The sequence below is a fragment of the Vipera berus genome (genome assembly GCF_964194415.1).
Source record: "Vipera berus genome assembly, chromosome: 9".
NCBI lineage: Eukaryota > Metazoa > Chordata > Lepidosauria > Squamata > Viperidae > Vipera > Vipera berus.
In genome coordinates this window covers 4,140,011-4,166,506 of record NC_138212.1, presented here as the reverse complement: position 1 = coordinate 4,166,506, position 26,496 = coordinate 4,140,011, and the positions used below count along the sequence as shown (strand labels likewise).

General features: G+C 44.8%; 2 protein-coding genes across 2 annotated transcripts in view; one reads left to right on the top strand and one right to left on the bottom strand.

Moving 5' to 3' along the window:
- Positions 1–8,061: 8,061 nt before the first annotated feature.
- Positions 8,062–13,255, bottom strand: LOC308671826 (uncharacterized protein; the record flags this gene model as incomplete). Its single annotated transcript, XM_081334309.1, has 2 exons — positions 8,062–11,116; positions 13,206–13,255. The coding sequence occupies 2 exons, from the start codon at positions 13,253–13,255 to the stop codon at positions 8,191–8,193; spliced, it is 2,976 nt and encodes a 991-aa protein (XP_081190435.1). The 3' UTR covers positions 8,062–8,190.
- A 3,835-nt stretch (positions 13,256–17,090) lies between these two features.
- LOC308671825 (multiple epidermal growth factor-like domains protein 8) overlaps positions 17,091–26,496 on the top strand; it is a gene marked incomplete at its 5' end in the record, with an annotated part of 33,512 nt that continues 24,106 nt past the window's right edge. Inside the window, one exon of the mRNA XM_081334308.1 lies at positions 17,091–17,194. Within this exon, the coding sequence (XP_081190434.1) occupies positions 17,091–17,194 (104 nt within the window). The remainder of the gene's footprint in view (positions 17,195–26,496) is intronic.

Here is a 26,496-nt window from a genome sequence, read left to right as displayed (position 1 = left end):
CCTATCCAGAAAGCCAGTGGAGGGCTGGTGGGAGGAGAGATACAGTCCTGTAGCTCTCTTGATACAAATCCGAAATCTATTCCTGGAGAGCAAGGAGAATGCCCTTTAAAGGATTTAAGCACAGTGCACGAGGATCCTCATTTTACAGCAATGCCAGCTGCCCCTGCATCAGTCGGAGAACACCAGCCTGTGGCAGCTGTGCAGGAGGTGGATGCAGGCTACAAACCTTCATTCGCATCTCCTGCCACGACGTTTGATCAACAGGCGATAGAGGACGAAGCTTTCCAAAGCAACACAACAGTGGCTGTGAATGACAAGGAAAATGTCCCCCCACCTCCCGCAGAAGGAGTTGGGTTGACTAAACCTAAGCATCTGGCGAAGGAACTTGCTCAGGACTTAGAAAAACTGTTGGACCTGAAGGCAACATTCCCTGGGCGTGATTTAATCAGTGAAATGCGGCAGACTGTTATCAATGCCGTACTGCAGCAAAACAAAACCTTGCCAGATTTTTCTGCTTTGACATTGCTCAGGAAGAAAACAGGTAGTTGTAACGCGGATGCCAGGGATGTAGGTAAGAGATTATAGTGTGAGTATAAACCCCGTTAAAAGGTTGGTTCTAAATACTGAAAACAAAAGAGCTGCTTTAGCAAAAGCATCATTTTGGCCAACCTCCCTTGACAGTCTGTTTTTGCTTTCCAGTGCGCTTTAAAAAGAAAGCAGTTGAGTAAATTGTCTCACAAATTTAAGTGAGTGATTTTAAAGCATTCAGCACAAAACCTTAATTCGTTTCAATTTCCTGTAATTTTGACCCATCCTTCCTCTCCCTTCCTCTCCCCTCCGTCGCCCCAGGTTTCCTACAGTATATATCCCAGCATCCAGAAGAACAGACATACAGTAGCATCTCTTAGAACCACTTAAACCAAATCTTTTCTTGGGATTTCACCTGAACTGGGAAGGGCAAAAATGGTTAGGAAAAGAAACAGCTGCTTTAAGATTGCCCATCTGCTGCTGTGTGCCTGCTCCAAATCACATTTTGTCCTTTGAATACAGATCTCGGCATCGCTTCACTATAAGCCAATCTTCGAATCGATAAAAAACAGTGCCAGCGTATTCCCATTGCTGATCCCAGTCCTGCTTTTATTGCCTCTGTTCCCCCCCCCCACCCGTCCCGGTCACGGTAGTCACCTGACTTCTTCAAGATAATGGATGACAAAGCCATACGGATAGTACACTTAGGATGGTGTTAGAATAAGGGAGAAATATTACTTTAATGCTAGTTTAGCAAAGGACAATTTGAGCCTTTTCACTCAAGGGCTGGGGATAAAATGAAATGTCACAGAAATAAGAAAAAAAATGTAACCAGGCCATATTTTTATTGTGCTATTTTCCAGTTGGTAAAGAAATCACCAGTCCCAGGAAAAACCATAAATACCTATGGCCACAACTGAGCCCAGAATTTCTGTCGTTAAGTGAGACAGTTGTTAAATGAGTTTTGTGCCATTTTAGGACCGTTCTTGCCCCAGTTCTTAAGTTAGTAACAAGGCTGTTAAGTGAATCTGGCTTTCCCATTGACTTTGTGCACCAGAAGGTTGCAAACGATTATGGTGTGACCCCAGGACCTTTGCGGGCCGTCATAAATACGAGTTGTCAGACATCTGAATTTTGATCATATGACCAAAATTCAGGGATGGGGATGCTCCAGTGGTTATAAGTCTGAAAAATGATCGTGTCATTTTTTTTTCAGCGCTGTTATAATTTTGAATAATCACTAAACTGTTATAAGTTGTCTACCTGTAGAAAGTAAGGCTCGAATTTTAAAAAAATGTTCCGAAGATCCCATCTTCATATATGACTGCTGCAGCACATCCGAGAGAGATTGGTAGGCCTTTCACAAGGATTTTCCCTTTACTTGGGGGAAGAGTTTTACCTGAGAATCCTGATCTCCAGGGGCAGTAGTTGAAACTCTCAAAACCCCCTCCCTTTCCAAAATGTTTTGGCTGACTGACCAGTGATGTGTTAAGAGGAGCCAGAGTTGAAGTGGGAGGGGGTGCCCACGTTCCCAACCCGATCCTGTCACGTGTCCAGAAAAGTGATTGGCGGCTGGTTTTCCTATGGTGCCATCAGGGATAATGAGCGGGAGGGGAAGAAACATAGAGAATCTTTTTCACTTTCTCCTTTCTATCTTTTGCAACACCATTTCCTCCCTTGTGGCGAATCTCTCTATCACAGTACACAGTAGGTTAATCTTGCCTTTATTTACTCTGATTTGTGTTTGTAGATTTGCAGTTTCTGATGGGATTCTTTGCGTTCGCTTACTGTGCCCTCTTTTAGATCTCAACAGCCCAGATAACAGAGGAGAGAAAAAGCTGCTTTTGGAACAGGAATCCAGCAGCTGCAACAGTAGGAACTCTGAGCGGAGCGTTTCTCTGAAAACCCCAAAAGAGCAAGAACAAATTTTCCTTACCTGTTTCTCTCGCGGTCCTAAACATAGAGCAGTACAAGTGGTAAGCACAGTAAACTCTAAGGCCATTTTCCCCTCTCTGGATTTTAATGTGCTATCTGATGCTTCTTAAAGGTAAAGGTAAAGGTTCCCCCGCACATGCATGCTAGTCGTTTCCGACTCTAGGGGCCGGTGGTCATCTCCGTTTCAAAGCCGAAGAGCCAGTGCTTGTCCGAGGACGTCTCCGTGGTCATGTGGCCGGCATGACTAGACGCCAAAGGCGCACGGAATGCTGTTACCTTCCCACTGTAGTGGTCCCTATTTTTTCTACTTGCATTTTTACTTGCTTTCGAACTGCTAGGTTGGCAGAAGCTGGGACGAGTAACAGGCGCTCACTCTGTTACGTGGCACTTGGGATTCGACCCGCCAAACTGCCGACCTTCTGATCGACAAGCTCAGTGTCCTTCTGCAACCCTGTAAAATTTCTACTCTGAGCCCTGGTGGCACAGTGGCTGGAAGGCAGTATTGTAGGCTAACTCTGCCCACAACCTGGAGTTCGATCCTGACCGGCTCAAGGTTGACTCCGGCTCACCATCCTTCTGAGGTCGGTAAAATGGGGACCCAGATTGTTGGGGGCAAATATGCTGACATTGTAGACAGCTCAGAAAGTGCTAAAACACTATGGAGCAGCATATACAGTAAGTCAAAGTGCTATATTAATGGCATCTTTGCAATCCTCATGGCAAACCCCAGTGCCCTGATTTGCTGGTACCCTAGTTGTTGCAGTTGTGCGTATTGGGCTTCCCCCGATTTTGCTGAAGGGCTCCCAGAATTCCAGTTAACGTGGCCAGACTCCTAATACATATGGAAGGTAAAGGATGTTGGCTGGGGAATTCTGGGAATTGGAAGTCCACAGATCTTCAACTTGTCATGTTTAGAGGCCCTTGATATATCCCGCTGCCTTCCATTCACTTTTGACTACTCTGTAGCAATTGTTTCTCTGTACAGGCAGATGACCGACTAGCCCAAAGAGAAGATCTTGAATTCTTTGCTGAGCCAGAAGGACGCGACCAACGGAGCTTCTTTTTCACGGCTGCTCAGCCTCGCTCTCTTCTGTCAACGTCTTCCGAGCGTGTGAATTCAGCCAGAAGCTCCTTTGCTCTTCTGGAGGAACAGCGTGCTCTGCCAGCGGTCAGAACCGCTCATCACTGGGAGCCAAGCTTGGGGGAACCCGGAGGCAGGCAGGAGAGGCCTGAAGGCAAAGAGAGAACGCCTCTGAAAAAAATGGCGATCTCGAGAAGGCATCACCAACTTCGTCAGCCTCTTGCTGCTCAAGATTCCTTTGGATCAGCTGGCCTTAGCAAAAGCCCTGGCTGTTTCCTTTTGGCCGATCCCCAGCCGTATTCTTTGGCCTATCAACTACTAAGCCCAGACCAGTGGAGTTTACAGGAGGCAGAGCCTCATCCGGTGCACAACTTGCGTCCTTCACAGGAGCTGCACAACTTCTCTCAACTTCTCGACTTTGGACTCGCCACTCTAGAAAGAGCTGCCCCGGAATGCCAGACTTCTTTCGATGTCTTAAAAAGTATCTGGAGTCCTAAGCTGCCCAGTAAGGAAGCCAAACGCCCAAGCTCCCGAGCCCTGGCCTCTTCTTCCTTGGCTCCCCAGCCACTCTCTTCCAGAGAATTGAACTCAGAACCAGGGCAGCCCGAGGAATTTGTCCAGCTCGATGTCATCTCTCAACAGCCTCATTCTTTTTATAGGCAATGTTTTCAGCAAGAGGGCTCTGCAGCCAACCGGCACCCTCAGCTAAAGAATGGACTCTCTGTGCAAGGAAAACCTAGGCTCTATTACCACCAGAAGATGTCTGCCGAGCAAGGAAGAGCCTCGCACAGCCGGCAGCTCTGGGGGCTGGCAGAGGCCTCTGAAAAAACTCAAAGTTCTAGAGAGCAAGGAGCTTCCCGACCCGGCAACCAGGTGTGTAGTCTGGAAAGGCTGCTTCAATTGGAAGACGCACGGCAGCTGCAAGTTTTACAGCAACTGCCCATGTCTTGTTTCCCCCCTTCCGAAGCTTTAGAGGACGGGAATTCTCCTCTCTGCGCCTTACCGGGCCATCGTTGGGGGCAATCCAGTCCTGAAGCCTGGGCCTTCCCCAGAATGAAGTTGTACTGAAAACCTGGGCAAACCTCTGCACCGTTAAGAGACTTGGGAAAAGAGACAGAAAATTGCTCAGCACGACATATCACTCAGAAGTAGCATCAGCTACATTTGGACCTGTAATTGCATCTCTCTGAATCATTTTGTTCTGTGATTTTTTTTTCTTCAGTTTTTTTTAAAGCCCGTTTTGTTCAGGTCGCTTACAGAATTATAGTCTCTTTCCCCCCACCCCCCCACCCCCAGGTAAGCCGGCCCCAATTGCTTTACGAGGGAAGATTAAGGTTGCTTGTCTTCCATTGTGTACGATGAGGCACCAAAATCCTATTACCAGCCTTCATTAAATTACATTCTAAGAAACAGAATGCTGTTCTTTGGCTGTTTTTGAAGGGAGGGAAACAATCCACATGATTTTTATACGGCAGAATAAATATCTACATCACCATATCATCAAGATGCTCGATAGGGTTTGATTTGGATTGTCGTTCCGAAGCTTCTGGTACACTTCATCTCTTTTGCAATTATGTGCCCCGTGTGGTGGGTGTTGACTTTACTTCTACAAAGTTCGATCTGTAACACTGTTCATGATATGCTGGGGGGGGGGAGATTCCAGGTTGCACAAAGTGACATAAAAACAGTTGGCATTTGCATAATTAAGTACTTAAAGGTAAAGGTTCCCCCGCACATGCGTGCTAGTCGTTTCTGACTCTAGGGGCCAGTGCTCATCTCCGTTTCAAAGCCGAAGAGCCAGCGCTTGTCCGAGGACGTCTGTGGTCATGTGGCCGGCATGACTAGACGCCAAAGGCGCACGGAACGCTGTTACCTTCCCACCGTAGTGGTCCCTATTTTTCTACTTGCATTTTTACGAGCTTTCGAACTGCTAGGTTGGCAGAAGCTGGGACGAGTAACAGGCGCTCGCTCTGTTACGCGGCACTCGGGATTCGACCCGCCAAACTGTCAACCTTCTGATCGACAAGCTCAGCGTCCTAACCCACTGAGCCACCGCATCCCTTAATTAAGTACTTACTTCACTCTAAAGAGGCAGGGGAACAAACTAATTGAGAAAGGTTTTGGTTATGGTCTTTAAGTCCTTACATGGCATGGGTCCGGAGTACCTCGGGGAACACCTGCTGCCGGCGTCAACTTCCCTCCGCCCTGTGCGTTCCCACAGAGAGGGCCTCCTCAGGGTGCTTCCGGTCAGAGAATGTCGGCTGGTGGCCCCCAGGGGGAGGGCCTTCTCTGTGGGCGCTCCGGCTTTATGGAACCAACTGCCGGTTGAGCTCCGGATGGCACCGGACCTTCGCTCCTTCCGGTGCGGTCTGAAGACCCATTTATTTGAACAAGATGGCCTGGCCTGATGGGGGACGTTAGGGTTTTTAATGAGTTTTTATACTGTTACTGTTTTTATCTGGGCAATTGTTTAATTCTCTTTTAATTTTTTGTATTTTCTATTTATATATGCCCTGTTCACCGCCCTGAGTCCTTCGGGAGAAGGGCAGTATACAAATTTAATAAAATACTAAAATACTAAATGGGGGGGGGGGAGAAACTGCTGACATCCCTAAACAGGAATCTGCCTGCAAAGCTTTTATTTCCTTATTTATGCAACCATTTTTTATAACCACCCAACTTTCATACGGTGACTTGATGCAGGTAGACCTTGACTTACGAGCGCAACTGAACCCAAAATTTCTGTCGCTAAGTGAAACAAGTTGTTAAGCCAATTTTGCCCCGTTTTATGACCTTTCTTGGCACAGTTGTGAAGTGGGTCGCTGCAATTGTGAAAGTTAGTAACATGGTTGTTCAATGATTCTGGCTTTCCCCACTGACTTTGCTTGTCAGAAAATCACAAATGCGCCTGGGACCCTGGAAGTATGAGTCAGTTGCCGAGCGTCTGAAGTTTGACCACGCAACCATGTGAAAAACAGTCATAAGTCACTTTTGTTCATGGCCATTGTAACTTGGAACGGCTACTAAATGAACTGTTGTAAGTTGAGGACTACCTGTGCTAGCAAAGAAATCTGATATTTTTCCTTCGCCTATTTTGTTTCCGTGAGTGCTAGGATACGGTTCTTTGAAAGTTACACAAAACCATACTCAGGCCACTCATGCATCCACCTGAGAAGATTCTGCCTGGATGGCCTTGTTTCTCTTGCTTTTCCTGCTCAGTATGCAAGTATGGGTCTCCAATTCATTGTTTTTTTCCTCTGCTCCTTTATACCAAGAGAATACTTGAACAGATTATTTCTCAGTTAATGATGCTAGATGGGTAAACATCGACAGCAATAAGTTTCGTGTGGAGTGGGAATTGCTCGGAAAAGAATCAGTGCAGAACCCCTGTCTAAATAAACAGAGGAAATTGCAATAATGAGCATATTATTCTACTACTGTACTAATTCACATTAGTGAAACCGATTGTCATGCTAAGGAATTTGGAAATGGACTACTCTGCCTTGGAAGTCACGGATGGTTAGAGATGATATGTCACTTGCAAATGATTACACGCATCTTCTGCAGATGAATCCAAAAGAGAATGCAAATTTGCCTTGGACAGAAATTCTGAGGAGCCAATACTGTAGAGATTTCCTTGCAACGGTTTCTGAATTGGCCTCCATTGCATTTGCTAAGTCAATCCAGCTTCCCACATTGATTTTGCTTGCTAGAAGCTGGTTGGGAAGATGGCAAATAGCGATCACACGACCTGGAAAGCTGCAATTGTTGTAATACACGCTGGTTGCCAAGCACCTGAATTTGAATCATATGACTGGGGATACTGGGTCGGTTGTAACTGTGAGAACCAGTTGCGAGTAACTGTTTTCCAGTGCCAATGGTCACAGAATGAATGGCTGTAAATCGAAAGCTACTTGTACTAAATGAAAGTTCACGAGTGTTGGTAGCCATTGCCATGAATTTACCTGGATGTGCAATTTTGCTCACAGAGATAATTCTAGTCCTTCTCACAAAGGTATGAAAATTAAATGGAATTCTCCCATTTCCACTACTTTTAATTTTGTTGAAGTTGGCATACAGAATTGCTAAACTGCTAAAACCTTGTGTAAAAATTCTCCACATTTCATTATGGAAGCTTATATTAATAAAAATTATTGGGCTATTTTAATTTGGTCATTGTATACTAATAACAATCAAATTAAACTAGTCCAATCATTTCATATCATAAACTTATAGTAGTCCAAAAATTTTGTATCATGTTAGACTATAGGCTTAAGTGGGGTTGAGATATGTGTGTAAACCAAGATATATTAAGCATAATATGTGAAGACATCGTGCTTTGCACGTCCATTTGCCCATATGCCCTTTTCCCTGTAGGAAATACACGACGAAAATGAATTTAAAATTACTTAAACTGCCAAATGTGTACGAGAACATCAGAAACCTGAGGGAATAATGTTAATAACATTGCAAAACGATCAGGGGAAAAAAAATCTTCTGATCCAACCATCTTGAATCTATCCAGGTGTTTTTATATGCTTACCACATATTGTAAACAAGATCGTTAACATGTGAAGAGGAAGGAAAAAGTGTATGAAAAGAGGCCATCTTACAACACTTCCAATAGTCTGCATGTTCAAGTTGAATCACGGTTGCAGTGGGCTCGATTCCGACGTGTCTTCTTGATCATACCAGTCTGTCACTTTCTCCTCTTTGTCCTCGGAATTACTGGCCTTCAGAGCCATCCTCAACTTAGCCCAGAACAGCCTCTGAGCCTCAGGGTCTGGGGACCATTCAATGTACGTCTTCTTCAGCATCACTTTCCGCATCCGATGGTAGACGGAAAGTTCTCTCTCAGGGATGGCTTCTAGGATCACAGGAATCAGGACGTCTTTCAGTTCATCAAAAAGTCGATAACTGGCAAGCTGAATCTCCATGGAGCACCATTCACTCTGCAGATACCTCCTGCTAATTATACAAATAGTATGCCGGCTGTTGTGAATGCTGTCGACTATATTGTCTATTACGTATCTCCCGGGCTGAAAGTCCCGGTGATGAAGACAAAGCCGGAACGTCGGGGCTCCTGCTTTCTCTAGACTAGGTACCAATTGTTCTAGCACCCAGCTCTCGTCCGCCGAGTTGTAGGAGACAAAGGCGTCAAATTTGTAATGCTCATCTTTGCCCCGCCTCCAGTAGTCATTGACCCAAGCCCGCAGGACGTAGATGTGATATCTTAGGTGCCAGTAGCTGCGATGGTAAAGGAAAGGTAACAGCATAAAGAGCAGTAAAAATGGGAAGGTTGCTGAGAACAGGTACAGCCCTATATCTTGGAAACAAACATGGGTGTCAAAACTATAAACATAACTAGCCTGTTGCCCAGAGTTGCAAGAATAATTGTAGAGGTAGACCACTTGCACCAACCTATTGCTTAGCCAATTCTGGAACCACACATTATGACAGGTGCAAGCCAAAGGGCACTTGCGTAGGTCAAGGTACCTCAGTGACGGAAGCGCTTTCGCCACGCTGCTGTTGAACGTCTGTATCTCGTTCTTCCCTAACAAAAGATTGCGCAGGTTGCTAAGGTTGCCAAAGACCTCTAGGGTCATTGTGCGAAGCCCGGCGTTCTCCAGATCGAGAGTTGTCAGGTTCTTAAGATTTTTGAATATGCCGGGCGGAAGATCCCCCCGGCCATTGCTGGTATCGGCCAAGGTTAGGTATTCCAGCTGCCTTAAGTCATCAAAGACATCGGGTGCAATAGACAGAATTTTGTTCTCCGATAGGTAGAGGTTGCGCAAAGAGGTCAAGCCCTTGAGGAACCCCGAGGGAATGACTCTCAAACCGTGGGGTCGCTGCAGTTGAAGTTTGAGATCGTAGACCTTGTGCAGGTTCAGGAATGGAGGTTGCTTGAGTTGATTCTTGCTGATAAAGTATATCTTGTTCCCCATCAGATCTAGCACTTGGAGAGTCCTTTCGATTGGATGGAAAAAACTAGGACTGATGTACTGAAGGTTGTTGTTATCCAGGTAGAGTTTGGAAAGATTCCTCAGCCCTTCAAATGACACATTGGACAGCCTATGAATATTGTTTCCCCCCAGATCTAAAATGTGGAGGTTCCCAAGATTCTTGAAGGTGCCAGGGAAGAGAACCGAAACATGGTTGTTTCTGAGATTGAGTACCTGGAGGTTGCTGAGGTCACTAAAGCTGTTGTTGTAGATATCAGTCAGAAGATTGTTATCCAAACGCAACTCTCTGAGTTGTTTCAAACCCTTCAAGGCTCTGCCATGCAGGAAAGCAATATTGTTGATATTCAAATGGAGGGTGATCAAATTAGGGGCGTAGTGGAAAGCCGAACTGCTGATTGAGAGGATGCGATTAAAACGGAAAGAGATGGTCGTCAGCTCTTCGAAGGGAGTTGTGTTAAAGCAACCTCTCAGCTGCTTCAACAGATTGTGCTCTACCAACAATGTGCTCAAATGGTTTTGCACGGTTGCGTTCAACATTTGCCTCATGCAGTCCACTGATCTGAGGTGATTCCTCGAAAGATCTAGAAGCCAGATGGGAGGACAAGCTAGAAAAGCTTGGCTACTCAGGTTCTTCAAGTTGTTGCTCTGCAGATATAGGCTGAAGGGACGGTTGGATTTCCCAAGATGCTGGCACACATTGGTCAGTTGTGACACTTTATTTAAACTCAATCCAGAGTAATCGAGGCTGCGAGGCTTCACTTTAGAAATATCCAAGAACTGTAGAACATCGACCTTGTTCCCCGCCAACTTCAATCTTTGGAGTCCCCCGAGGCTAACGTTAGCAAACGAAGAAATATTTGAGAACTTGTTGTAAGATAGGTCCAGCACCCTGACGTTGCCCAGGAATCCTGGCCCTGGCCCACCCATCTTACGAAGAGAATTGTTGCAGAGCTTCAGGCTATACAAGGAGGGTTGGAATCCCAGCTCCGGCTGAAGAAAAGTCAGATTATTGTTGCAGAGGTTGAGGTATTTCAGCTGTTTTAGCTTCTGTGTGCTCTGAATCACCACGTCAAAGCTGCTCAAGCTGTTGAACTGGAGCTGCAAATCCAGAAGGCTTGGTAAGGGACTAAAGGCATCCTGATGAAGCATGCGCAAGTAATTATTATGTAAGAGAAGGACAGTGAGGTTAGCCAAGCCAAGGAAAGTGCCTTGGGAAAGATTTGTGAGATAGTTATAGGAGAGATTTAGCCTCCCCAAGGCCGCCAGGTCCTCAAAGGCGCCACCTTCTATTCTCTCCATTTTGTTATAACTCAACTGGAGGAGTTTCAGTTTTGGAAGGTGACGGAAACTCCCGTAAGGCAAGACTTTAATGGAGTTATGGGATGCGTTGACCACTTCGGCGTAATTAGGGAGGTCATCTACGATACTGGAGATATTGTTCAGGAAACGCTGCATGCACTTGAAATACAAAGGATCCTTCATGGTTTGGATGCAGTTTCTGAAGCCGTAAGCGGTTGTCCCCCGAGTGTTAAACAGAACAAAAGCCAGGAAAAAATGTACAAAGTTCATTGGGCCCATGGCCGAATAGGATTTTTCAATTCCCAACCTTCTGAATCAGTGCGGAAACCTAGAACCAAAACGCAAACAAAGAAAATCAAACCTTTTTTTAAAAAAACACATTTCTATGCGTGCCAGTTAGGGAATCTTTTTTTTTAACGGTATTGACCGAACGGAAAGTGAAGGTTGTTTTTTTTAATATAAACCATTTGGTAATTTTTGCAGCAGGAGCATTTACAGGAGGTTAAATGAACATCAGTTGATTATTTATATTGATGAATTACAGAAATAGCGTTTACACCTGTGTACAACCAAAACAATAGTACTGAAAAAAGATTTTAAATATCATGGTCAATGGTCAGGACTGCCTGTGTTTATGGCCTGATGAAAATAGAGGCTGACTCCTGCCTCGCTATTGGCTGCAATTATTAATGGAGGAAATTTAAACGAATTGCGGAAAGCGTCACCTTATTTGTCCTCTTTTTCGCTTCTCACTTCTTAATTGTTCTCACCCGTTTTATTTTTCTTCTGGCCAGAATTAAAACATAAGGAAAACCATGCAGGTGAGGGACACCTTGAGTGGGAGGTAATCAGTAGGAAAAGACAGGAAGTATTAACCAGATTGCTGATTTTCCATTTCCAAAGCTGTTAAAAAGAGTATAAAACGTGCATATTTAGACACCGCATGGACTGAAAGTCTGAATACCCCGAATAAATAAATGAAAATCTCCCAAATGTAATTTCTAACACTGGGCAAATAATGTTTTTAATTCTGTGGGTAGACTTATACTGACATCGATTCTTTTTATTTGGGGGATGTGATATGCATTAAAATAAATATGGTTTCAATCCTGGACCCCCTCTTTTGAAACTAACCCCACCTTGGTATCAGCAAGGTTCTTTCCAACGTGGGCTGTAGTTTCCGCAATTAATCAATTGCTTGTGTTACCCCACAAGCAAGAGAAGAAGAAAAAAAACACCAGCTGCTTGCTTGCTTGCTTTCCGCATATGGCAATTGACGCTTGTGTGGTGCCCAACAAGTGGCAAACATGATTTTTCTTGGTCTCTGTTTGAGGTCTCGCTCTTTCCTCACTGCTCAGTCACTCTGCGGTTTGTCTCTACTATTTTTGCTCAGTTCACAAGAATTTAATAGCTCTGTTTCTCAAACTCAACAACTTTAAGATGCATGGACTTCAACTCCCACAATTCCCCAGCCAGTTATACTATACTGGCTGGGGAATTCTGGGAATTGAAGTCCACACATCTTAAAAGTTGTTGAGGTTGAGAAACACGGCTCTAGAGGTCTTCTGAGAGCCAGTTTGGTCAGTCTGTTTATATCTGTCTGTCTGTCTGTCTGTCTGTCTGTGTCTGTCTGTCTGTCTGCCTGCCTGCCTACCTACCTACCTACCTACCTACCTATCTATCTATCTATCGATCTATCTATCTATCTATCTATCTATCTATCTATCTATCTATCTATCTATCTATCTATCTATCTATCTATATCTATCTCTCCTGTTTGTCTTTCTGTCTTTCTTTCTTCCTGTCTATCTATCTATCTATCTGTCATCTCTATCTTTCCATCCATCGACCCACCTACCTACTTACCTACCTACCTATTTCCTACCTTTATTAGTTTGACAAATAACTCAAGGCAGTAAGCATATCCAACATACCTTCTCCCTCCTATTTTGCCCCACAGCAATCACCCTGTGAAGTGGGTTGAGCTGAGAAGAGTGACTGGCCCAGCTGACTGTCCTGGCTCAGGTAGAACTAGAACTCATGGCCTCCCGCATTCTGGCCCGGTGAGACCAGATCCTTGAATAAATCCACGGAAGCTATTTCTGTCTGACGCAGGTGGATAAAATTGCAAATCTGGCAAACACTTCCGTTCTCCAACCAGCAATGTTAGGGACTGCCAGCTCTAAAGCATCTTTGAAAAAAAACACAGACTCCTCCAGACCCACAAGAGCTCACTCACAGCCTTTTTGCAAATATTGAAATATTGAATCCAGGAGTCAGAAGGAGTCCTTGCTCTCTTTAAGAAGAAAAAAAAGGGCTGGGGGAAGCATAAGCTACCTACCAAGCAATTGACAAGTTCCTACCTGTTTCCTCCATATGCCTCGGGTCTCCACTAATACAGTAAGCTCAGCTTCAGCAGAGCAGAAGCTAAAGTAACTTTTCCTGCCATACGTGCGAAAGTTTAAAAATGCACATATCAGCCTGCTTATACAGTAGTTAAGGGGGAAGTGAGCTAGGTACAGTTTCTGTTTTCGCTTTTCTGGCAACCCCCGGGTGTTCCCTTTTTACAGTCACTGAGGAGAGGCAGTTGATAATGTCAGAATCTGTGACATCTGGGGTTTTGGTGAGGAAGGCAAGGTGTGAGACCAAAGGCACGCGGACAAGCAATTGCACAGAGTTTTCTGCAGGTACTTCTCACGGGTGGGTAGCCCTCGATTACACAGCCACAATGGAGCCTAAACATTTCTGCTGCATTTTGCGACCTTTCTTGCCACAGTTGTTAAGCGAATCGCTGCAGTTGTTAAGTTAGTAACACGGCTGTTAAGTGGATCTGGCTTTCCCATGGACTTTGCTCATCAGAAGGCTGCCAAAGTCTATGGCGTGACCCCAGGGCGCTGCAACCATCATAACTGACTTTGCTTATCAGAACAGAACAGGACAGGACAGGACAGAATAACAGAGTTGGAAGGGACGTGGGAGGCTGTTTTTCCAGCTCCCTACTCAAGCAGGAAACCCTATATACCATTTCAGATAAATTGTTGCCAATCTCTTCTTAAAAGTCTCCAGTGTCAGAGCACCCACAAATTCTGGAGGCATCCCATTCCATTGCTAATTGTCCTCCCTGTCAGGAAATTTCTCCTTAGTTCTAGATTGCTTCTCTCCTTGATCAGTTTCCATCCTTCGCTTCTTGTCCTGCCTTCTGGTGCTTTGGAAAATAAGTTGGCCCCCTCAAATATTGGAAGACTGCTATCATGTCACCCCTAGTCTTTTCACTAGACTAGACATACCCAAATCCTGCAACTGTCCTTCATATCTTTTAGCCTCCGGTCCCCTAATCATCTTTGTTGCTCTTTTCTGCACCCTTTCCAGAGTCTCCGCATCTTTTTTATAATACGGTAAGTAAAACTGGATGCTGTACTCTTAAGTGTCAGAAGTTTGCAAAAGGTGATAATTAAGCACGGTTACCTAGTCAAAACTATCTGAATGGCTTCCACCACATCTGAGAGATGGGACACTAATCAAGGAGAGAAGCAACCTAGAAATAAAGTGAAACTTCCTGACAGTGACAACAATTAACCAGTGGAACAACCTGCCTCCAGAAGCGGTGAATGGTCCAACACTGGAAGTTTTTAAGAAGAGACTGGCCAGCCATTTGTCTGAAATGGTATAGGGTTTCCTGCCTGAGCAGGGGGTTAGACTAGATGACCTCCAAGGTCCCTTCCAACTTATTATTATTATTACTATTATTATTACTATTATTATTATATAATTCCTCCCCCGCTTTTTAAATAAGAAGAGATCAATTTGATCATCTTTTTAATCTCAGTTTTCCTCCATTAATGGAATTGGCTAACTCTTATATGGCTTCAGATAATAGGGACACTTAGTAAATGAAGCTTGGCTGGCTACTGTTGGCTCACGATCTATTTCCCCAAAACATTATTTGGTTTTAACAAAATAACCCTGCCCCCCCCCCAAAAAACCCTTTCTGTTCTAGAATTTCCACCATCTACAATATTTCATTTTTAAAAAATTTTATTGAGCAAAAAAACCCCCAAAAAACCTCTGAGGGTAATGTCATTCAACGTTAGCTGTGGGTTTCAAAAGGCCCTAAGGCCAGCAGCATTTTGACTTTTGGCAACAGAACACAAAGAGTGGCTATTCTTAGAAAATCAAAGAATGGGGAAGTCTCACCCTGACTGAGAGCGCAGAATATGGATGTGATAATAGGAAGTTTGGGAGTGACAGCATCTCTGCAGATGTTGAAGTTCCTAACTCGCGTGGTTGGAGACCGCTTTCTGGCAGTCCTAAGAAAAAATGCCCTGCCACATTGAGTTGGCACATGGACAGCTTTTGTGCTGAACTCTTGCCCTGTAGCCTGCAAGAGGCCACTGGGAGCTGCCCCCACAGGTTATGGGGTCCTCAGTGCTCTCGGGAGCTTGGCTGTTTTCTTGCAAGACAAGACATTTATTTCATCCTCAAACTAGGCAACATCGTGGGTTCCAAAAAGGAGTGGGGTCTGCTCTCTGACTATAAAAGATTAGAAGATATTCCATATTTAGCAGACCTTGTATCAGAAGAATTAGATCAACGCCCTGGTCATCAGCAAGTCAGCATTCATGGAATCGCTGCAGAGATAAGGCAAGAAGCAGAAGCAGAAGTGGTAAATTGGGGTACCAGGAAAATCCGGTCAACGAAACGGCGGTAAACAGATTGGGAAAAAGCCGGTCTGAATAACAGCTCAAAGAAACGAAACTGAACAGAACGTTCAAACTGTCATACAACTATCCTTTAATTTCACAGGCTAGAAGGAAAAATAAATTCTTATCTAAACCACCTAACAAGATCAGAGTTTCCTAAGAGGAAAGGGAGATCTCAGAACGCTCAAGCTGATTTTAGGGGGGGAAAAACACACTAAAGAACAATGCTAATGCATTGGGTAACTGAGAAAGCAAAAGAATACCAAGAAAGGCGGGGGCGGGGGGACAGCAACACAGTCTTCACTGACTATAAAAAAAAAACTCCGTTTGACTCAATATTAATAAATAAAAACTCAAAATAAATAAACTCGGCCTCCAGCCCCACATTTGCATTGTCCGGCTTAGTTTCCCCACCCCTGGAAAAGGAGACAAGGGACCGCCCTGACCCAAATACCCATAGTCCTCGACTTATAACCGTTTCGTAAGCGGCTGAAAAAGGGACCTCCGATCAGGCCCTCAGGCTTATATGACTGTGCATTCAGGTCATCTGTAAACTGAGAGGCAGAGGCAGCACCCAGGTGAAGACACATCCCTTGCTATGTCTCCTCATCCCCCCCCACCTCAAAAAAATTCCAATGGAGAGGATAGGACCTCCCCCCCCTCTCTCTCTCCCCCTCCCCACCAAAAGGAAATTAAGAAAAGTAATAAAGAAGAAGAAGAAGAAGAAGAAGAAGAAGAAGAAGAAGAAGAAGAAGAAGAAGAAGAAGAAGAAGAAGAAAGAGCCTTGGTGGAGCAGTGGGCTGATGCCTCCTTAAGTAACACCAGCTGCCTGCAATTATTGCAGGTTCGCGTCCCACCAGGCTCAAGGTTGACTCAGCCTTCCATCCTTCCGAGGTAGGTAAAATGAGGACCCAGATTGTTGGGGGCAATTAAGCTGACTTTGTAATAATGCCGCTTGGGGGGGGGGCGAAAGCCCTAATAAGCAGGCATATACATAGAATGAAGGCTATTGCTAAGCACATTGATTTGTGCACATTGATTTGTGCTTAGATTGTAAGCCGCCCTGAGTCTTCGGAGAAGGGCGGGATATAAATGGGATTAAAATTAACACCAGCTGCCTGCAATTAGTGCAGGTTCGCATCCCACCAGGCTCAAGGTTGACTCAGCCTTCCATCCTTCCGAGGTAGGTAAAATGAGGACCCAGATTGTTGGGGGCAATTAAGCTGACTTTGTAATAATGCCGCTTGGGGTGTGTGTGTGTGAAAGCCCTAATAAGCAGGCATAGACATAGAATGAAGGCTACTGCTAAGCTTGTAAGCCGCCCTGAGTCTTCGGAGAAGGGCGGGATATAAATGGAATTTAAAAAATAAAAATAAAAAAAATAAAAATAAATAGAAGGTGGATTGTTTTTGCTTCAGGTCTGCGCAGCGCCTCCGCCTCCAGCCAAGCCAGCCTCGCTCAGGCTCGGGCTGAGAAAGGGGAGGCGAGGGGGGAAAGGGGGGCTCGGAGGCCGTATCTCTTTAAACGGGAGCGCGCAGGGAAGGGAGCCCAGCCGGCGGAGAGCTGGACGGAGGAGTGTTCAGGATGGAGCCGTCCCAGCCTCTGCGGCGGCGGCTGCCGGCCTCTCTAAGGCTCCAGGTCGTCGTCGTCCTGGTGCTGATGCTGCTGCCCGAAGGCTGCTGGGGCAAGTACGTGAAAGGCAATCTTAGCACCAAGGAGGTGAGTCCGCAGCTTTGGGGGCGGGGGCGGGGTGGGGGGCAAAAGAGGGCAGGGGAGGGGGGCAGAACCGATCCGAGGTGCCCCGTCCTCGCCTGGGCCTGCCAGGCTGAGCCCCCGGCTTCTCCTGCTGCCACCCCAGCCTTTGCATCTTTTGCGGTTGGTCCTCCTGGCTGTGCAGGGGCAGGGTGTGTGTGTGTGTGTGTGTGTGTGTGTGTGTGTGTGTGTGTGTGGGCTCCCCGCCCCCCACCCTGGAGGATCCCTTCCCCCTTCTCCAGCAGCTCTCCCTCCCCACCTCCCCCTTTCCTAAGAGGCGGCCTCTGGGATCCTTCCTTGGACCAGCCCGGAAAGATCACACAGGCTCTTGTTTAGTTGGTCCTTCCCTCCCTTGCCATCTCTCTATCCGTTCCCCCCCTCCCACACACACACACACACACATATTGGTTTTCCGTCCGCTACTCTTTTCTGAGTATTCTGGAGGATGAGAGGAGGAGGGTTAGACCGGACAAAAGATTCAGGACCGGTTCCTCCCCATCTTAGTTAGGTGTGGGGAAAATGGTGCCTAATAATTCTCAATTCCAAACCGCAGGTGTTTTGGCAGGCAGTTTCTGAAAGAAGTCTAGACTTGCTTTTGGGGTGTGCCTGACACTGTCTCTTCTAGGCTTGTAAGCAATTTTTGCCATTAATCAGGTACAATGGGAAGCTGTCCTGTGCTGGACAAGATGCTATAAAGGATGAAGGATATGTTGTTGCATGCAGACAGGGTGTGTATGTGTATATGTATATGTATATGTATATGTATATGTATATGTATATGTATATGTATACTGTATACTGTATGTACTGTGTGTGTTTATATTGTTTATATATACTGTGTATGTATATATAATGTGATACACACACACACACACAGACACCTCTCTCTCTCTCTCTCTCTCTCTCTCTCTCTCTCTCTCTCTCTCTCTCTCTCTCTCTCTCTCTCTCTCTCTCTCTCTGTGTGTGTGTGTGTGTGCATATATTACACTCTCTGTTTTCTCCTGAATGAATTCATTTGGCATAAGTGTCTGCCATGCTGCTATTGTTGGTGCAAAAGAATGAGGATGCAAACAACTTTTTTTAGAGCAAGATGCCCCCGCTTCTAAACAGGAAAACTGCCGGAGTGATGGGATACTTTAAGGACAAGTTGATCATTAGGGAGGCTGACTTCACAAAGCAGACTTCACTTCATTAAACGTACCGAACGCTAATCCCAAATTGGCAGCAGGAGCGTGCACTTCCATACATCCAGACAAGAGGAGGGCGGGCAACGAAAAGCCAGAGCAGCCTGCAGCAGTAATATATAGCCAGGTCCTTGGTGCAGATGTTTCATTACCCAACTAGGTAACATCGTCAGTGCTAGAAGGGAGTGGGGTTTGCTCTCATTTTATAGACTATTCTTTTAATGTACTAATGATTTGCCCTGTCTATGTTGGTGGAAGTGATCTCTGTGGTTCTTTGATTGGGTTGTTGTTTATTGTTAGCTTGTTTGCCTGAATTGGTGGTTCCTTGATTGAGGTATTGTTTCTTGATTGTTGGTCAAATATTAATTAATTAACCAGTGGAACAGCCTGCCTCCAGAAGCTGTGAATGCTCCAACATTGGAAGTTTTTAAGAAGAGACTGGACAGCCATTTGTCTGAAATGGTATAGGGTTTCCTGCCTGAGCAGGGGTTGGACTAGATGACCTCCAAGGTTGCTTCCAACATTATTATTATTATTATTATTATTATTATTATTATTATTATTATTATTAAGCACATTTGATTTGTGCTTAGATTGTAAGCCGCCCTGAGTCTTCCGAGAAGGGTGGGATATAAATGGGATTAAAATAAAAAAAAAATTTACCGTATTATTATTATTGTTGTTGTTGTTGTTGTTGTTATTTATCTCACATGGGTGTTGATTGCTAGCAAGGTGATGTCTTTTTGTTTCCTTTTTGGCTTTCGTCTCTTTTGAAAGGTGTATAGTTGTTCATCTCTATGTAATATATAGATAAACAGAATTTCATCCCTCCCCCCATTTCTATTTCATATCAGCTAATTTAATTTAATTTAATTTAATTTTAATTTAATAATATTTCTATACCGCCCTTCTCCCTGAGGACTCAGGGCGGTTCACAGGGCAAAAGTGAAATACAAAATACAAACATTAAAAAGAGATTAAATGGTTGCCCAAGTTAAAACAATTAATATACAATTATAAAACCCCAAAGATAAAATTAAGAATACAAAAAATAAAAAAAAACCCCACCAATCCCCATCAGGCTAGGCCGGCTTGTACAAACAAAAACGTCTTGAGATCGCGACGAAAGGAGCGAAGATCGGGCGCCATCCGGAGCTCTACCGGTAACTGGTTCCACAGCTCCGGAGCGCCCACAGAGAAGGATCTCCCCCTGGGGGCCACCAATCGACATTCTCTGATCGGTGGCACCCTGAGGAGGCCCTCTCTGTGGGAACGCACAGGGCGCAGGGAGCTTGATGCCGGTAGCAGATGTTCCCTAAGGTATCAAGTTAAGACTTGATATGAAGTATGGAGCCTGTTCATCCATCAGGACAGAGCTGCAACCGTTTGAAGAGTTGCTACGCTCAAACTTTGCACCCGTTTTCCCCCCATGTAACACCTTCCAGGACTGTAACCTTTAGTCAGCATGACCCCCCAGCTTTGCCAGTGAGAAATTATGGAAGTTTCAGTCCCTCTGATTTGGTGGCTGTCATGGAGAAATATACTTGGCACCACATAGGTAGATAGCAGTATTTGAATTGTCTTGCCATATAGGGTTGTTATTTTTCCCCCTTTTCCTTAAAATTAGAAGCTGTCTAATCATTGCCGTTTTTCCAACTGGCAAATTTTACGTATTAAAAAAGACTGAATGAAGTGGATCTTGTACACCAAAGCTAATTCTTTATTCTATCTTTCAATTACTCAGAGACTCTATTAATATGTCTTTTATATATTATAGAGGCTTTATTAAGTAGAGTTGGCGGTTTATTTATGAGAGACCTTAAAGGTCTGCTCGGGAAGGAAACTCTATACCATTCCAGACAAATGGTTGTCCAATTTCTTGTTAAAAAACCTCCATTGTTGGAGCACCATGACTTCTGGAGGCAAGCCGTTCCACTGATTAATTGTTCTCACTGTCAGAAAATTTCTCCTTAATTCCAGGTTGCTTCTCTCCTTGATTGATTTCCATCCATTGCTTCTTATCCTGCCTTCAGGCACTTTGGAGAATAGCTTGACTCCCTCTTCTTAGGGGCAACCCCTGAGATACTGGAACTCTGCTATCAAGTCACCACTAGTCCTTCTTTTCATTAAACTAGAGGTACCCAAGTCCAGCAACCATTCTTTGTATGTTTTAGCCTCCAATCCCCTGATCATCTTTGTTGCTCTTCTCTGCACTCTTTCTAGAGTCTCAACCTCTTTTTTTACAGCACGGAGACCAAAACTGGATGCAACATTCCCCAATGTGGCCTTCCCAAGGCATTACAGCGCGGTATATGTGTTAATAAATTCTGATTTATAATAGGCTTCTGGACTATGCAGGTAACTTGTCTCAGAGGACTGGCATCTATTGATCTATGTTTTGAGAGGGTTGACAGACGAACGGGACCTTGTAGAGAAGCCACGACTTCAAAAGGCAACATGTAAAAACACTTCAACACGTGCACGTGGGCATATTATAATCAATACTTTGGGGAGTTCAACTCAAAGGGCTGTCTGGAAGACTGTGGCATCTGAGTCACTTCATTCTGTTCTACATCACAGTAATGATAAAAAGGGCTGAAGGAAGAGCCTCTACCTCAGGCTACAGCAGAGATTCATGCAGGAATTGGGTATGTCTAGTAAAAAGAAGAGAGGGACGCGGTGGCTCAGTGGGTTAAGACGCTGAGCTGGTCGATCAGAAGGTTGGCAGTTTGGCGGATCAAATCCTGAGTGCCGCGTAACAGAGTGAGCGCCTGTCACTCGTTCCAGCTTCTGCCAACCTAGCAGTTTGAAAGCACATTAAATGCAAGTAGAAAAATAGGGACCACTCCGGTGGGAAGGTAACAGCGTTCTGTGCGCCTTTGGCGTCTAGTCATGCCAGCCACATGACCACGGAGACGTCCTCGGACAAGCGCTGGCTCTTTAGCTTTGAAACGGAGATGAGCACCGCCCCCTAGAGTCGGAAACAACTAGCACGCATGTGCAGGGGAACCTTTACATTTACCTTTAGTAAAAAGAAGGACGAGGGGTGACATGATTAAGCAGTTTTCCAATATCTAAGGGGCTGCCTGTTCTCCAAAGCACCAGAAGGTAAGTCAAGACAAAATGGATGGAAACTAATCAAGGAGAGAAGCAGCCTGGAGCTCAGGAGAAGTTTCCTGATGGTGAAACGATTAACCAGTGGAACGACTTGCCTCCAAGTCGTTGGGTGCTACAACACTGGAAGTTTTTAAGGAGGGATTGGACAACTATTTGAAATGGTATAGGGTCTCTTGATTGAGTAGAGGGTTGGACTAGAAGACCTCCAATGTCCCTTCCAGCTCTATTCTGAATTGACTGGATTGGGTATGTCTAGTTTAATGAAAAGACGGACTAGGGGTGACGTGATAGCAGCCTTCCAGTATCTCAGGGGCTGCCCCAAAGAAGAGGGAGTCAAGGTATCCTCCAAAGCACCTGAAGGCAGGACAAGAAGCAACGGATGGAAACTAATGCAGGAGAGAAGCAACCTAGAACTAAGGAGAAATTTCCCGGCAATTAGAACAATTAATCAATGGAGCAACTTGGCTTTGGAAGCTCCAGCACTAGAGACTTTGAAGAAGAGATTAGACAACCATTTCTCTGAAATGGCATAGGGTCTCTTACTTGAGCAGGAGGTTGCTCCAAAAGACCTCCAAGGCCCAACTCTGATGTTCTATGTTCTACGTCCCACCCTCCCTTTAATTGACCGATAGGGTAATGGCAACCCGTAAAACAGCTATTAATAGGTCAGGAAAAACACACAACTGCCAACCTCTTTGCAAGTTTGGAACTGGAATCAGAGAAAGAGCAAACTTATTATTGCTCTCCTAGGAGTCCGGCTGCAGATCCTTTGCAATCCAGCAGGCCTCACTAATATCTTTTTGAAGGCAGTTCCGGCGGCTTTTAATTTTGGGGTTTTAGGGAGAGAAAAAATAGAATCTGGGTGGATCGCTTAGCATTCTGCCTGATCTCCAGGTAGAAAGCATGAGCTGGTACCCCCACGCCGCCCCCCCCAAATTCTTCCCTACGCATTTGCCCCAGATTTTTCTTTTTTCCTCTGCCTACTTCAGCCTGTGGTACGGTTTCCGTGGAAACCTTGAGCATGGGTTGTTGCCATGGGAACAAGTGGGGATTTTTTTTCCCCAGAGCAAGAAGATGGGGTTGAGAGTTGGACGGAAGAGAAACAATGAGGTGAAAAGGAGCCGGCTTCTTCAAAAACCCATTTCCTCCTCTCTGATAAATATGTAAATACATATATGTGGTTAGGCAAGTAATTGCAGAGACCTAGCCATCAATGTTGGCAGTCTTTGTATCTTTTCTTCCTCGGCTTGATCGGCCCAAAATATTACTGACCCAGATCCCAGCAGTGAATTATTCCCAGGCCTTTTGCAAGCTCAAAATGGTCTCACAGTGTAGGCCCTTTCTGACTGTTGAATTGACCAATCTTGGGACTTAACAGAACAACAAAATAGCACAGTCGGAAGGGACCTTGGAGATCTTCTAGTCCAACCCCCCCTGCTCAAGCAGGAGACCCTGCAACATTTCAGACAAATGATTGTCTAATCTCTTCTTAAAAATTTCCAGTGGTGGAGCACCCACAACTTCTGGAGGCAAGTCATTCCACGGATTAATTGTTCTCACTGTTAGGAAGTTTCTCCTTAGTTCCAGGTTGCTTCTCTCCTTGATTCGTTTCCATCCATTGCTTCTTGTCCTGCCTTCAGGTGCTTTGGAGAATACGTTGACCCCTTCTTTTTTGTGACAGTCCCTCAAATATTGGAAGACTCTTATCGTGTTGCCCCTTATCATGTTGTCTCTGTTAGACCAGACCTACCCAGATCCTGCATCTGTTTTATCCTCCAGTCCCCTGATCATCTTGTTTGCTCTTCTCTGCACTCTTTTCAGAGTCTCAACATCTGTTTTTACATTGTGATGACCAAAACTGGATGCAGCATTTCAAGTGTGGCCTTACCAAGGCGTTATAGAGTGGTATTAACACTTCTTGTGATCTTGATCCTATCCCTGTTATTGTAGCCTAGAACTGTGTTGGCTTTTTTGGCACATGGCTGGCTCATATTTAAGTAATTGTCGGAGATCCTTCTCACAGTTACTGCTGTGGAGCCAGATACCACCTATCCTGCATCTGTGCTTTTGGTTTTCATTGTCTAAATGTAGGACCTTACTACATGTCTTGCTATTGACTACTGCATGTTCTTGAATAGGGTTATCCAATGCGTATTGTCCGAATGTGCACAATTTAAAAATTCTGCATGCCAAATAGCTAGAATGTGGGTGATCCTTTCCAGTCAGCATGAATGAATCTAGAATTAAATGCTTGGCTTGTCATGGAGTTAATTGGCTCAGCACTGAAAAAGAAGGAACAGCAGCTGAAGGATGGATTTGAGTTTATTTACTATTGTTCCCTTCTCTTTCTACTGATGAATGAGAGTACAGAGTAAATTGCAGAAAAGGGTGAAGTTGCATTGCATTGGACAGGAATATTCCTCCCAAAATTTGGCTGGAGACTGCTGTAAAGTGGAGTCGCCAGATCTGTAGAATTAGGATGTGCTGTAGGCTTCCTCATTAGGTAGTTAGGACCGCAGTGAGATAGCAACTTTCAGGCTTCTGGAAAATGGATGCACATTTTTACAAAGGGGTTTTTGTGTTTGATTGAACTACGTTATAATTGGGTTTATGCTACTTAAGAAAAGTGGACGTTCATGGGAATATATTGGTGATTCCCTATTGGCATGCATGGCTAGTTCCATCTTTTCAGACACTTACAACTAAATCTCTGCAACTTAAGAGCTGGCTTTGAAACACCCCAGAAGGCCTTGCTCCTAAACCAAGTTGTGCCTGGCTACAGACCTTTTACTACCTCTAATGATTCACCTTCAAAGATGCAGGAGGTTGGACTAGCACAGAGCCCCCCAACTTTAGGGGCACCAGGGACCAGTTCTGTGGAGAATGGTTTTTCTGTGGACCAGAGCGGACGTGGTTTTCCCTTGTCTGAAGATGCTTCCTGAGTAGGTCTTCCCCTTTGTTGTTGTTGTTGTTAGTTGCGAAGTGTCCGACCCATTGCGACCCCATGGACAACCTTCTTCCAGGCCTTCCTGTCCTCTACCATCTTCTGGAGTCCCTTTAAGCTCACGCCTACTGCTTCAGTGACTCCATCCAGCCACCTCATTCTCTCTCGTCCCCTTCTTCTCTTGCCCTCAATCTTTCCCAGCATGAGGCTCTTCTCCAGTGAATCCTTCCTTCTCATTAGGTGGCCAAAGGATTTGAGTTTCAACTTCAGGATCTGGCCTTCTCTCAGGATGACTTGTCTGTGGTCACCATGACATCAAGATGAAATGGGTGTCAGGATGCCCTCGCCGAAACTATGCAAAGCCCGCCTGCGTCATTTGACATTGTGTGAAATGTGACAAATGACTAATTTTTATTATTTGTGGCCTGATGTCATGTTGCACAAGTTCTCTGTGTTGTTTGGGGGATGTCATGTAACTTGAATGCCCAGGATTGCCTATTCAACTAAAGAGTGGTTACCTTAAATAATTAATTAAATAAATGACATTACCATGCTTTGGAACTCACTACCGTAGGCTAAGATCAAACCAGCCAAACCAAATAATGCTTAAGTAAGTTGCGTGAACCCAGCAACTGATTCTAATTTTCTTGGGAGAGTTCACGGGGAAAGTTTGTTTTGATTTTTGATTTATTATTTTACTTTATTTTATTTATTATTATTTTATTTTATTATTTTATTTTTTTATAAATAACTCAAGGTGGCAAAGATGCTTAATGCAGTACTCCTTCCTCCTATTTTCTTCACAACAACAACCCTGTGAGGTTGGGTTGAGATGACAGACAGGGAGTGGCCCAAGGTCACCCAGCTGTCATTCATGTCTAAGGTGGGATTAGAACTCTCCTTCTCCTAGTGCTTGGTCCAAAGTCACCCAGCCGGTTTTCATGTCCAAGGCGGGTCTAGAACTCACCGTCTCCAGGCTTCTAGCTTGGTGCCTTAACCAATCTTTTCAATGCTAGAATGGACTAGAAAGAGTCCTCTCTATGTCACCCATACACCTGGGGTTGTATGAATACAAAATGTTCTTACCTTGCTTTTTGGTTTTTCCTGTAGTATTCCTTATCATCTGTACATAGTCCAGGGGTAGGCAAGCTTGGCTCTTTTATGACTCGTGGACTTCAACTCCCAGAATTCCTGTGCCAGCATGGCTCAGCTTGGAAACCTCTCCCTTTTCCCTCAGCATGGCTGGCTCAGGAATTCTGGGAGTTGAAGTCCACGAGTCATAAAAGAGCCAAGGTTGCCTACCTCTGGATAGACCAGTGTTTCTCAATCTCAGCAATTTAAAGTTATGTGTACTTCCGGTCCCAGAATTCTGCTGGTTAGGGACTTCTGGGAGTTGAAGTCCAAGCATCTTAAAACTGCTGAGATTGAAAAACACTAACAAAAGCACTCAGCTACATCAATGCTGACATGTTGGGTGTTGTTGTTGTTGTTTTTTTTCTCTCTCTCTCTCTCTCCTTTTTTTCCAGGATTGGGTCTTTTTGACTAGATTCTGCTTCTTTTCCGACTATGGACGACTGGATTTCCAGTTTCGCTATCCAGAGGTACCATTCAACACTGCACCCCACATTTTAGAGGCACCTTTTACCGTTCGCAGCCTACCAATTTTCCCCCCTTGCGCTTGGATAAGTTTGCAACTACGCCACTTTGCCTAACCCTCTCTTTTCTTCTTCTTCTTCCCTTTGAAGAGTAAATGTTGTGAGAACATCCTTCTTTATTTCGATGACCCTTCGCAATGGCCGGCCGTTTACAAAAAGGGGAATAAGGTCAGTTTGTATTGGTCATCCCACAGCAAATGGATTCTGCTTTCCCTTTTCCTCCTTTCTCCTTTTCTGCTTGTCATTTCTTTGGGTCAATTAGTTCTGCCCTGCCAATTAATTTCTCACACCCATCTTCGATCAAACGGCTCCTTTGAAGGGAGTTACTCATTAACTGG